Source organism: Pezoporus occidentalis, unplaced genomic scaffold, assembly GCF_034315485.1.
Source record: "Pezoporus occidentalis ecotype Australia unplaced genomic scaffold, CSIRO_AGI_Poc_V1 ctg3, whole genome shotgun sequence".
Classification (NCBI taxonomy): Eukaryota; Metazoa; Chordata; class Aves; order Psittaciformes; family Psittacidae; genus Pezoporus; species Pezoporus occidentalis.
The window spans coordinates 20823561-20837702 of NW_026914940.1; the positions used below are offsets into that span (position 1 = coordinate 20823561).

Sequence of the window (14142 nt, forward strand, 5' to 3'; positions counted from 1 at the left end):
GAACATGTAATTTTTAAATCAGTATGAAAATGGACTTTTAACTATACATGTGTAGATCTCTTAGGCTGCAAAATACATCTTGTCCAACTGAGAAAGAAAGATATTAACAGCTGGGTTGCAGAATGTGCTTAATGTTGTTTTCAGTGATGCTTCCTTTAGATTCATGTTTTTCCTATAAAATAAGCTTTCACAGAATACATGTTCATTTCTTGAATCTCAGTCCCTCAGATCGTGGGCGCTTCCTCTTGGAAATGAATTTATTCTTGTTCCAGAAACAACTACTGTACAAGAAAATGTACACAGAAGACAGGAAGCGTGTGTGTGTTTTATCTCCTCCAAGCAGGGCCACCTAAGTGAATGAGAGGCAGAATACAGTACAAACTAGCACTTTGTGTAAGACATCAACCCATGCTGAGATTTTAACTCCAGCTTCCTGAGCATGAGTAAACTGATTACTCTGTCATAAAGCTATTCTGTTATTAGGATATTTTACTGTTTTAGAGCCAACTGCCTTAAAAATACAATTCTCCCCTTAGGTGAACAGTAGTAGCAGGAAATAAAAAGCTTTATCCAGATTTTCATTAGGGAAACAATTCTGGCAATAACTACCAAGAACTTTACTTTTAAATTTGATTTGGAAGTATTATTTATATAAAACAGCAAAAGAAATATACTTTCCTGTGGAAAAAATAAATACAGAGAAATGAAAAATAAAATCAATATTAAGTGGAATAAAACCTCTTTAATATGCCTGTTCACAGAACACACACAGTCCAATATGACCAGTGGAACAACATTTTGAACAATTGTACGATACTTCAACATCCACGCTGCTGTTTATCTTATGTGACTGACATTGTGAAATCATGCTGCAAACCAAACTGCCTGTTGGATAACATTTTTTTAGCCTTCCTCAGGGCTAAGATTGTATCATATCAGTGTGGAAAACAGCCTCCCCTGGCACAGCTACAGACCACCAATTTTCCCTTTTCACGAAGATCCAAATAAAATAACAAAAAAAAAAAAAATCTAGTGGTTTACAGTGAGGTAAAAATTCAGCTCAGTATTAGTAGTATTAAGATTAGCAGTAGTAGTAGCATTAAAAACATTCTTGCTGTACAAGGAATTTGCTGTCCTCCCGGCTCGATCCCCTTTGTGTTTTTATTATGGTTTTCTGTACTTTGACACCATTTTGACTTGTTACATACTCGTATATTTTGGGCAGTTAAAGTTATTCCATGGTTCACTCTCAATTTTCAACACTCAGGAATAATCAGACACCACAACTCTAAAAGTTTTTCAAAATTATCTAATATAATTTCTTCACTGAATTTGTTTGACTTCTCTTTAAAATCTATTAAGAAATTTCTCCTAAAGCTAGAACATTTAAATTATAAATACCCACTTTAAGATCAAATACGCAATATCTGCTTAATTTTTTCCCTATTCATACTGAGGTCTTTAGCTGAATAATGAAAATAACTACTATTTTGCTTCCTGAGTAATAACATATACCTTAGTTCTTTCAACTCTATTTAACAAATTTATTTATGGTCCTATTAGCATATTTATTTCATTTAATTTAAATTTACATCTATACTGCAATTTATAAAATAAATATTAAATACTTAAGAGAAATGTGTGTAATAGATGTGAAAGAAAACTCCTGTCTTCTGAGAGAAACTGTTCTTTAAAAATATATAACTGCCTTTTAGCTGACTTTGGAAAAAAACTTCTATACATCTTCAACTAATAGAAGCTATAAAAAACCCTTTGTAATATTGGAACCAGTTGAGAAACCACAAGTATTCAAATGCAGGAAATCATGATTTTATAACATTTTAATGTGATCTACTCTTGGGAAACAAAGTTAACCAAGCCCTATTTCTGTACAGGAAATATTCCACTGTACAGTTGTAATACATTGTGGTGAGGGGTACAGCTGCAATTTTTTCACCTGTAATGCCCCACTGGTATTGTGGCTTACTGAATTGCATCAAGATTGCCTTCCTGTCCGGAAAGCCCTCTAAGTACAAACAAGACTCTAAGCCCAGTTTTTATTTTCCCTTGGTATCAGAATATGGTAATTTAAGAGCCCTGAGAAATGCTTTTTAACCTTTTAGAAGAAATATGTAGCATTCTTTTATTAGGAATGATGTTCTTTGCCTTTTTAAAACAACATGTGACCAACTTATCAATTTATCAGGCTAGCAGGTTCAGAGCAAATGCAGGTGTGTATAGTAATGTAATCTCTCACAATACTGGCTTTTTTCATTACTCTAAACACACTAAAAGCTTTTGTTAAGAAAGCACAGAATAGCGCTGTGCTATAATTGAGACTTCTGCAGGACATTTTAAACAGGAAAATGATACACAAGCCCATATTTTTTACTAACTGTCATTCATCTCTCAAGATGAACTGAGTTTATGTGAAGATCACTTGCTTTTCTAATAGCAAAAGCAACAGTATTTAATTTAATTTATCAGTGTCAACCTATTGTTGCATGTATTGAGAAAGAAAAGCATACAGAGAAGAGATCTTTCTTACATTAGGGACTTACCTCCTCCTTGCAATACTCCTTATTCTCTTTTTCTGATAAAGGAACAATCTGACAACAGTTTTCTAAAGGCTTTTCATTTTCTAAGCTTCAGTATTGATTAATAATGTAAGCACTATGCTGTTGATATGTAGTCACCTCTGGGATTGAGGGTAGCAATCTATTAATACATAAAGTATGGCACAATTTTCAGATACAGGCTATTTTGACCACATATTCTCACCACAGTAAAGCCTGATTCCTACAAGAAATGTCACAAGATCAGTGCACAGCAGGAAGGACTTGGGTTTGCAAAGTTTTATAAATCAGAGTTACAAAATCTGAAAAACTACAGAACACGAGGAGAGTGTAAATCTGTCATTAAGATAATCTGATGGTTTCGTCAGTCCTCTGGCACCCGGTAGAATTTTCACTGGCTCAGTAACCCCAAAGGGTAAATTTCAGTGTGATGCACAGGCAAATTATGCACAACTTCCATTAACATTCCCAACAAGTTACGCTTAACTCCCTGCAGACTGCACAGAAACTATAGGCCAATGATACAGTCTCATCCTGATGCAGTGAACACTAAGATCACACAGCAAAATAATTAAGATTATACACACAAAATACAGTAACAAAATAGTAAAGTCTGACATAATCCTACTCTCAGGCAAGGAAGTTCACAAATAATGTTTAAAGCTGGAATTTCTAAAGAGAACAGGCTCCGTTTCACCATCTGCTTAAGACTCACTGTATAATACTGCAACTCTTTTAGCCCCTACTTCCTTCCTTGCAGGAAAATGAAGACAATGCTTATCATTAATAGTCAGAGTTTTAACTTTGGGAAACCTGCATAACTCTGCACAGCATCACAAAACTTGCTAGCATCAGGCTACAAGCCCTCTTATACAGACCAGTTGCTTATATGATGACCTGCATACATTTTGGATGGATGTAAACACTTTCTACTGACAGGAAAGCAGTTTCCTACATTATAATTACAGGCATTTGTTACAGTTCCAGTTTATCATCAGATACGCTCACTAATTACACTGTACTGTTTCAAGCTTTTGCAACTCTTCACACAATAGAGTGCTCATAGAAACTCTGTATGCAGTCTATGTATAGGAGGAATAGGATTAGTACAATCATTTTGAGTAACATTAGAAAGTAGAATTAACAAGAAACTGAAGTTTTAAAAAGCAGAATCCTAGTCAAAACACCAAATTTGCCTTCTGAGTAATCCACAACAGCTAGACAAATTATTTCACCATCCATCTAAAAAACCTGATTATTTGAAGACATGTGCTGAACTGCGTAGCAGCAGAGCTAAAAATTTGCAAACTGAAAGGTTTATTGATAAGCACAGTTGAACTTTACGGCTTATTATCTAATAATACTATGAACTTAAATCAGTAACGTGTCACACACAAATCATCTGGATTTCCAAAATAGTTCTTGCTTTGGGAATGTAAAGAAATAAATCAAACATGAATAAAATTTGTGGTTTCCCCAAAAGTTCTTTTCCCAGACTCTCAAATGCCCAGCTGAACACTGCAGCCCCAATAGGGAATGAAAAGTAAAAAGGAAGCAGAGCCAGCCAAAAATGAGATATTCTCGGTTAAAAGGAAAAATGAATGTCTTTGACATTGATCGTAATTCTTTTCCTGTTGACTGTCATGTCAAATCCTTCCTGGAATAATGACTTACAGTAGGTCTAATGTCAGTCATTCTTAAGCTCATGCTTCCTTAAGCCACTGTTTAAACAGCCACAAGGTGTTAGAAAATGACTGTTTATTGGCTGACAGCGTTGAAAAAATGAGATTCCAGACTTCAGAGCTTGTCAATGCTTTATTTAAATAACCTAAGCACGTAAGGCAATGCAACAGACAATTCTTTGAATCCACATCTTTTGAAGTTGGAAATATTTTATGTTCTCTTACAAGGGATTTCACCATCTCAGCAAATGCTCTGAGTGAATTTTACCAGAGTGGTTTTATTTACCTAGTCTTTCCTCATTAAATCTCAGTTAAGCCCTGGCAACCTCAGAACTACACTCATTGCCCTGATTTCCTCCAGCAGACCTTGAAATTTGGTTAATTTAATCACCACTTTTCTAAACCAGAAGTGCTCTGTTTATTAGGACACTATATAAAGAAGAAAGACCTCAGCACATATTCATCTTTTCATTAGCTGTTATAATGCTGACTATGCTTGCATGCAATAGGAATTCTAGCAGGTACACAAGGGAAACATCCTCAAATACAAACACTTGTCAGGGCTATAGTTCAGTAGACAGTTTATTTTAACTTCATATGGAGAAATGAACAAATGTCACAGATTATCCTCCTTTTGTCTTGTAAGCTTTAAGAGCTTGCATCTTTCACTGGATGACAATCCAGAAGAAAGAATTTTAAGTCTCTATTGGTGATGCAGCTTATATAAATCAGAGAGCTCAGAATTTGGAGCATTACACATTATGTGATCACTTTGATTAGACAAATCTGCTTTTCTCCACCTTTTAAATCCATAACCACTTGTGTAAATGCTCTTGTAACAATACATACCTGCTTTTTTTTTTTTTTTGAGATATGGAGCAGTGTCAGCAATATCCTTTATTGGAAAGATACCTCTACAATGGATGGCAAACACTAAGCATCTCTGTAAAAAGTTCACGAGCCAAAAATAGGCCTTCAGCGGCACAGAAAATCATTTGCATGTCCTGTTCATCTGCCTGAACAGAAAAGCAGAACAATTCCCTGACATTACAGAAATTATTTTCCTATTTTGCTGAGGTCTCTCTCCTGCCAACCCAAACTTGTCAACCTCATTCTTGGTAAAGATAAATGATATAAATACGTGGCCCAGATGAAATGAGAAAAGTAAACCAACATAGTATAACCAGAGATGAAGGCAAATGCAAATCTGAGGTTCTCAGAATGCAGGAAGACACAGGAAGAAACTAAGTGCATAATGCAAGTACAGTTTTAAGCTCCATGGCAAAGATACCCGACAGCACTTTCTTTGAGCTTAAACACCTAAATATAGTTAACTCCATACTGTATCTGTACAATTTTAAAGTCATTATATGCCATAAAAATCATATTTTCCTTGAAGGCTATTACCAGGCTTCAAAGTCCTCAGGGGAAGACATTTTATGCACAGATTCACAAGAATGAGAATCATCACCGCCAACAGATTCTAACTTTTAACTGCTATGGAACAAGGACATCACAGAGCAAATAACAGACCTTTTGCACAATTTTTGCTATAGACACTATCTGCATAAGAGTGTCCTAAAAGTAACCCTAACTTTTGGAGCAAGAACAGTAGGCTTTGTCTCCCTGGTTTTGTGTGCATAATTTCTGTAAGTACATAATAAAATAGGCTTTTAAACTTGCTTATCCACATATCTTCAACCCAAGACTTTCTCTTAGCAGTAATTTACTTGAATCAAGTAAAAGTTTCACCTGCTGTAACTGAGAAAGTCTCAGAGAGCATCCCTTTTGATGCACCAATATAAATCTTCAATATTTTAAATTAATGGCATTGATATTTCATCTTGCTTATTACCTTTTGAATTAATTTTTTGAATTTTTTTTGCAGGTTTGGACTTTCCTCTGCTTCTATGGTGTGAATATGATTCTCACATCAACACTGTTCCACCCTTTGCCCTTGCTGATTTGGGCAGTAATGGATTACCCTGCTTTACATTGATATTAGATGAAGGCAGCACTGGAATTAACTTCACTCTTAAGAAAGGTGCGCTGTCTTAAGTAAAGTTATCAGTGGAACACACTTTTTCTTCTTGATGTATTTCAAAAATAATCTTAGCAGCAGTCAAGATCAAAAGGGTAAGCCTTTACTAAGATTTGAGTTCCTGTTTGAAGGTCTTTCTTTTCTGTAGTTGCCCCTTATGCAAGGGGTACACCAGAGGTGGCTTAGAGCAGTATTAATCACATAACTTGGACAAAATGCAGCCTATTTACTTTTTCTTCTGGTAAGAACATGAAACTACTGCTCTTGTGTGTATACTCCACCTCACATTGATCTTTACGAAGATATTTAGCTCTATTTAGAGCTTTCTAAACACGAACCAAAAAAATCTCACAACTTGGAACACAGGCAATCATTAGTAGAAATAAAAAAGAAAACTGGTAGAACAGACAAGAGCTGATAGTTTTGATCAAGGAACTAGAAAGATATTCAGTTTAGAAGACTAAGGAATATTCTACATCAATACCACATCTCTTTCTTGATAGAGAACTCAGTATTAACTTCTGTTCCCAGTTAGCTACACAAGATTGCACCCACAAGCACAGTGGCAAATTGTTTTTTGCTTTACTTAATTGATTTTGTGTTCTGAAAATAATGCCCGTGTATATCCTTCATTACTAAGAACTTGCAAATATTACCACATAAACTTTGAGAAGGTATATTCAGAGCAGATCTTGGCAGTGATGTAGGAAGAGGTACCACGGAAGTCTAAAGGTGTTTTCGAGAATGATAAATCATGGAGAGCCAAAGAACATTTGTAGCATTTGCAGCATTTGCAAACGGGACAATGAGGGAAGAAAAATTAAATAGAATGGGGTTGCAATGTCTGGTAATCAGGGAGAACAAGTTCAGATACTCAATCTCCCAAAAGAAACACAATCCTGATGTAGTTTCTTACAAGTGCATTTAGAATTCTCTCTCACTTCCTTTAAACAAATAGATCAAACTTCTATTTCAAATCACTAAAGAAAACGCAACATGCTGTGCCATGGCAGAAACATCAGTTGCTTTTTTCCCTTCACAAATAAAAGCAACAATGTTGGGATTGTAAAATAGCATTACCAACTCAATCAGTGAAACATCTTTGCAACAACACAAGTAAAAGGACAAGAATAAGCTCTTGGGACAATCTAGAGATAGCAGCAAGGTAAGGTTAAGAGAAATATATCTTACATCAACTCTTATAATCTGAAGCTGTTCACTTATACAGCAGATGACAAGCAACTTCAACATCTAGAGAAATTCTTTTTGTGGTGATGCTTTTGCAATTTTCAGGAATTTAATAGCTGTCAAAGCAAAGCAATTTCTAAAACCTACCCATGAATAAAACTATATGGCTAAAGTTTAACAAAGATAGCTTGATGAAATGTCACAGCAACTTACTCAAAAAAAAAAGAACATGTAACTGGCAAACTTCTAAATCAAGACAAACTATGAAGTGCACCTTTGCCTGTGTTTATGCAAATTAAAAGACTGAGGGAAACTGGTAACACAGCTGGTGACATTATGGGTCCTCTTAGCATTTGAACATATACACAATCCAGGGAAAGTTTTAAAATGTATTTTTAATGTACTACGTTATCATTGTATTTAAATTCAGAACCTTTTTTCAAAACAGTTGAAGTCTCCGGCTTGCAGATGTTCATCTAATGGTTCATGTCACAAAGTGAATAAAAGTGTTGTTTTGTCTTTTTTATATTTTGTGAATTTTCCATATGCGCTAAAGAAACAGACATATATCCATATGGGGAAAAAAGTGGAGCTGACAAAAGACTTCCTGAATAAAACAGAACCTAAAGACTGTGATGAGTATTTCGTAAATGCAGTTTACCCAAAGAATTTGAAAATCAACTCCATATTACTTATTCCATCCATCTATGTTAGACTACTAGAAGAATGCATACTGTCCACGTTTAAAATGGCTGTTTATATACACTGTGCAGAGCTGCTCTGTGTAGGTGCATGGCCATTTCTGGAAAATATGATAAATCACCACCTAGAACCAGGCAACAGTTATTGCCATAATTAACGGCCCACTACCAAAATATGGATCGTCTTGCAGGCATTTCTGCACTCTGTGCGCCCCAAATCCCAGTTTTTAAATAGATGCCCTCTAATTTGGCTGACATCCTTCATCTCTTCCTTGTAACTAAAAAGTCCAAGGTAGTAATATAAGACTAAGAATTAATCAGTCATAAAATTGACAGACCTTAAGAAGAAAGTGTGCCGCAGTAAAAAGCATTATGGAGAGAAGGTATACAAGAACGCCTGACCACAAATCTAAAACAAGACTAATGGAAATAGTTCTCTATGGTCACTGTATAAGATTAAATGAAAATCTGAACAATTACATGAAGACCAGTAGAAGCTGACAGAACCTGAACACTGATAGCTGAATGCTTCCCAGTTTCTGTCTTACTGTCCAAGGCAATCACAGGTGAAATGAAAGATGACTACGACCACCTTCTCTTCTCTAGACCATAGCATGGAAGTACAAAGCAGCAGGACGGGTGTGATAGTAGAAATCCAGCTGTGGATGCCCACTTTAAGGACTGACGTTACCCCTATACAGGGTCATACTATTACACAAGCACGTACATTATGCACATGATGTCTGTTATCTATAACGGAAGCGTAATGTAATTATACCAGAAATTTGGTGTGCTGTGCTCTGAAAATACCATACTGAAAGAAGGTAAACTGCTGGCTTTCATAGCAACCTAATAGGGTCATCAAGACAGCATACCATAACACAATTTTGATCTTTGATTCAAACCTCATGCCAAGTGGTGCTGATTTTTTTCCACTTAATTTTAATTTTCATATAACTAAAAGGAGCTGACATTTGACTGTCTAGAGGGCAAAGAAATTGGCAGGACACTTACATGATCTCACTAACTGTATGTGCACGGTAATAACATTATACCATTTATCTGAGGAAGATTATCCTACTTATCCATAACTCAAAGCATATTGGTGCATAATTCAATTTTAAAAGCAATTTTTAATGTTATAGCAATAATGAAATATAATTCAAGATTTCTGAACAAATAGGAAGAACTGGGAGATGCTTATTTCCCTTGACTCACAACACTATTCAGACTAACCGGCAGACTGAAATAAAAATAAAGTGATAGACCAAATTTGTAATACAAAAAAAGAATCTGAGATTAACAAAATTAAAATTGAGCTAAAATCAAAATAGCTATGCAAGGAGTAAGAGAATTTATAAAGATGAATTACACTAAACAGGAGAGAATGTAGCTTTGGAAAGCGAAAGCAAAAATTCTCAGAGTTAAAGATAACTGCAATTTTGAGTTATGGTCTATTTTTTGGGCATAGAGTCACACAGCTGCAGCACTCAGCCCTTCTCTGAAGGCCAGTTCCATGATCTCACACAGTCAAACTGAAGCCCACTTCAACCCTCTCAAAGCAGAATGAGAGAAAACAGATTGTTTCTTTCTACGCCACAGATCTTACTAGAAGAAGGACAGCCACCTGTCACCGTGGAGACATGAGAGGAGGGCTCGATTGGAGATTTAAGTTCAATGATTTCACTGAGTCCTGGCAATTTCAGACCAGGTCATTCCTCAAATTTTTCAGTTTCAAATCAAACGAAGTCTCTAAAGACTGATGGATGAAACCACAGGAAGCCAGAATAAAAACTCTATATGCTTGCAAACCAGAAGTTGTAAATTTGGCTATAGCTTATGCCACGGAAGAACGTTACAGGTATGTGATTAAAATGTTTGCACAAGTAGTTTGAAAACCAAAGATGTGCTCAAGCTGTGGAATTTACCTCCTAGTGATTTTACAGAGCTCCCCAGATTTGTTTTGTGCTCATTGTTAACAAACCCAAGTTTGAAAATTTTCACTTTACAGCAGTAATGTTTTCTTTTGTTAATAAAAGAAGAAAACTGTCATTACTCACCTGAAGAACATCTCCAAGGTCAGCAATGCTAATATCTGGGTCTTCAGTGGTATTAAAAGGAACAGGGTTAATTCTTACAAGAGTGAGCACTCTGGGTTCTGGATACCTCCACAACATCATCCCTGGACTATCCTCAGTTTCACTGTAAAACACAACTTCGTAGGCACCAGGCAGTTTTTGTGCTTCTGTAAAATGAAAGAAAGCTATAATCTGTTATATAATTTCTAGATAGAAGCATGCTGGTTTATGAGACCAAAGTAGTTAAAAATAAACCCCTCAGGATCAAAAGGAGAGAAAATAAAAAAGCAATTTCCCTGACTTTTAAAAGATTACAGCTTAATGGAAAGAAATCAAAAAAGTATTTTTCTTTTTAATTCTAGCAGATGTCTTTTCAAATGCTCTTCCAAAAGCCATAAAGTTATTTGCTGTAAGAGGCAAATAATCTTTAATAGATTACTACTGTATTTATTTTAAAATAAAAAAAAGAAAGAAAAAAAACCCAGAGAGCAATAATTTGCTTCTTACCTGCATCTTGTATATACTGGAACAGGCCAGTTCTCAGATCATCCAAGGTATGCTCAGTTTTTGAGGCCTGATTCCTTTCCATAGAAAAACACGTGGGGTGTGTACGCTTAGGTATCAATTTTTCTACACTGCCCTTTTTATTGAGGTACTGCCACAGAAGGTCCTGGAGAAGAACTAAACAGTTCAAATGCTCCTGACCCCAGAAAACCTAAAAAAAAAAAAAATTAAAAAAAAAAAAAGGAGAAGAATAGAAAAGAAAAAGATAAAACAATTACATACAAATATTTAGTCATTTTTGACAGAAAAAAACCCTCCCCAAACCAATATAAACTTTATATATCTTTCAGACTGTTCTCCCTATACCTCAATTGCTTGCAAGTATCCTTATTATGAAGATAAAGAACAGGAACAACAAAAAATCTCTACAGAGCCATTTGGCAAATTTGTTCTTTTCATCAGTCAAAGGAAAGTATTAATTATTACCACTTACAACTGATACTGTTGCTGCCTGGAAGAGCACAGACCTTAGAAGTCATATGCAAGAACTTTCAGCTGAGTGCAGTACATAATGCTAGGACTGGTCACAAGTTTTGCAGTTTAAGATTATGACACAAAAGCCTTAAAGATGCAAACTTTAAGCTGTTCAAAGAGCTTATTTGTCCAAAAGTGGAATTCTGGAATGCATTAAAATCTAAGTGAAATGGCAAGAAGATGACTAGAACGACGTACAAAAGATCGTCTAAACCACAAATACTGAGTATATATACAACATATGAATGGGATGTGCTGAAAATTCTCACAATGAGGTTTAAAAGTGTAAAGTTCTGAAGCTTAAACCAGAAATTTAGAAAAATATTTAATAAAAAGTGGCATTTAAAGTCCAGAAGGTTCATACACTTTGCAGCAAAATAATAAGGGAAGTAGACATCCCTCTCCCCCTGCTTTTAGAAGCAGCATTGCTCTTCTGAAATCAAACTCCTGTTTGAGAGAATCACATTAACAGAGACTAGTCCCTTAGTTGTCATGTGCAGGAGTGGGCCCAGAAGCAACAGGGAAGACAAGGAAGCAACTAGCAGTTAATAAAGAAATAAGAATTAGCACCAGTGTGGGATCAAATAAAAATAATCAGACAGCAACTCAGAAGTCCATGGTATGGGTAGGAGTAAAGTAAACAGGTCAGGTGTGCACATAAAGAGCAGTGCAAATATTCAAATATGAAAAACAATTCAGAAGATGCCTAAAGGGAGTGTAGTAAGTCTGTCACAAAGGAAGTGTTTCCTTCCCCTGCATATACATGTGAGCCCATGGAACTGATCCGGAGAAAACTCCAGGAACAAACTCGCCAACAAAGTTTTCAAGCTGACAAGCAGGTATTCTTTATTGCGGCGCCGGGAGACACGGGGGATAGCTCCTCCTAACGTGTGTCTCCCCATTGCCACACAAGCCATCCTTTTATAGCCACTGGGCATGCATACATATTCATGAGGCTACGTATGGATTACATAATTTTCCAGAAAGTTCCCCGCGTGCGTACAGAATTGTGGTGGTGGTCTCTGAGGGTCGTTTACTTCTTCCAACAATCTTCATCACTTCTGGCAGCCTCTGAAGCATGCGCAGTAGATGCTCACACCAGTTTAACGGGTTTGTTAGCACCAGAGACATAATTATCCTCCTACTTATCAGTTAGTTTGACTGTAGCCCATCCTGGACACCTGCGGTTCCCAGATACTCCTTATCCCCGTGTCCTGTTTTTCTAGGCTGTTTTTCTTAAACTATGTCACAACTATGTCAACTATAACGATTTATCGTGTGAGAATTCTCAGTATGTTCTCTAGCTGTACTCTATTTTTTTTTTCTCTATGTATCATGCACCTCAGTAATTTTCCATTGCTACTGTTACAAAGCCATCAAACTTAACATTACTTAAATTGAATTGTAAAGGTTTCTATATTCCATTTTGTGATTTTGTGCCCCCTTGTTTCAGAACAAAGACTCTTGAAACAGAGCTAAACAGCCAGTCCTGAGCTAACACTCCTGGGCTACTAGGGCACGAATTTAGTCCCTCAACTGCATTTTCTGAGTACGTCCAAGCTCAGGGTCCCACCCTTGGTTGAGTACCACCTCAAAGGAGCCCCGTGTCACTTAAGCTCATCTCAGGGGCCTCAGTCCCCAGTTGACAGAGGAGGGAGGAATGTTTTTTCTCTCCCACTTCTGTTAATTTTATTTTTAGGCAGCTGGAACTCCAGAGCATGGAACTCCTGCCACAACATTCACAGATGAGGCACCGATTTCACGTACCTTCTCTAGGCTCGGCTGCAACACAAATTAACAGTGGTAAAAGATGAGGTCACATTTAGAGCTGGTAATATCATTACCCATAAATAAATTAATTTGAAACAGAATTGCTAATGCTTTTGTCAGCATTCTCAAATTTATTCTGCCAGACCAAATACTTAAAAGTTTTCTTCAAAAGTTAATTACCCCAGTGTATGCTCTAATAGTAAAGGGCTATCTCAGATTTATAGATATTTTTCTGGTCCTCATCAAATCCCCACTATTTTGGGATAAAACCCCCCAACACTTTATTATTAACAACAAGTAGATCTAGTCAGCCAAGTACCTGTAAATAACAAATAAAAAAGAAGAAGCGAAACAAACTGACTTTAAAGATATAGTTTTTAAAAATGTATATTATTCAATTATCCCTATTCCCAGGGCTGTGGTTTTAGGAACTTTTAATGCCAATTCTGGGAAAAGACCTAACGGCACAAGTAAATCTCAAAATTTCCTTTTTGTCTTTTATATGCTTGATTTATATATTTATTTTTAAACATTTGGTGTGTATAGATACTACAATAAAAATAATTAAAAAAAGACATATCTTAAAGCCCACTTGTTTAAGCCTCACAGAATCTATTTTTCATTTCCAGAACTCCCACACTTCTTGGACTGATTTCAAGTTGTGGGGACTTCCAAAAAGGAGAGGATATCATGGAAAACTGAGTATTAATTGCTACAAACAACAGCTTATAATTACTCCCAATGAGAAATTGGTGTAAGTTTAAAAAGAAAGGATACGTATTTCTTAAAGCTATCCCAAAGCATTACAGATGCACAGCTCATAGCCAAACACACACATAACAGAACAGGGTCCTTGATATAAGTGTTAGTAATTTGACCCAGTAGTTTAAAGGGAACACACACATACAGCTACAATACATGACTTAAGCAGTATTAAGAGAAAACAAACCCAAAACATCGTACACAATTTTTCAATCAACAGTTTTACATGAAAGAACAGATACTTATTTTAAAAGGTTAAATAAACCCCACCAACCCAATGAACTGTTGTAACCTGCAATTTATTTA

The 14142-nt window shown here is 36.0% G+C and overlaps 1 protein-coding gene across 8 annotated transcripts in view; it reads right to left on the reverse strand.

Annotated features, from left to right (window-relative positions):
• VPS13B (vacuolar protein sorting 13 homolog B) overlaps positions 1-14142 on the reverse strand; it is a 439567-nt gene that overhangs the window by 69530 nt on the left and 355895 nt on the right. For all 8 annotated transcript variants that reach the window (XM_062627313.1, XM_062627314.1, XM_062627315.1 and 5 more), the window contains 2 exons: positions 10774-10981; positions 10249-10433 (listed from right to left, as the gene is read on the reverse strand). In XM_062627313.1, the coding sequence (XP_062483297.1) occupies positions 10249-10433; positions 10774-10981 (393 nt within the window). The remainder of the gene's footprint in view (positions 1-10248; positions 10434-10773; positions 10982-14142) is intronic.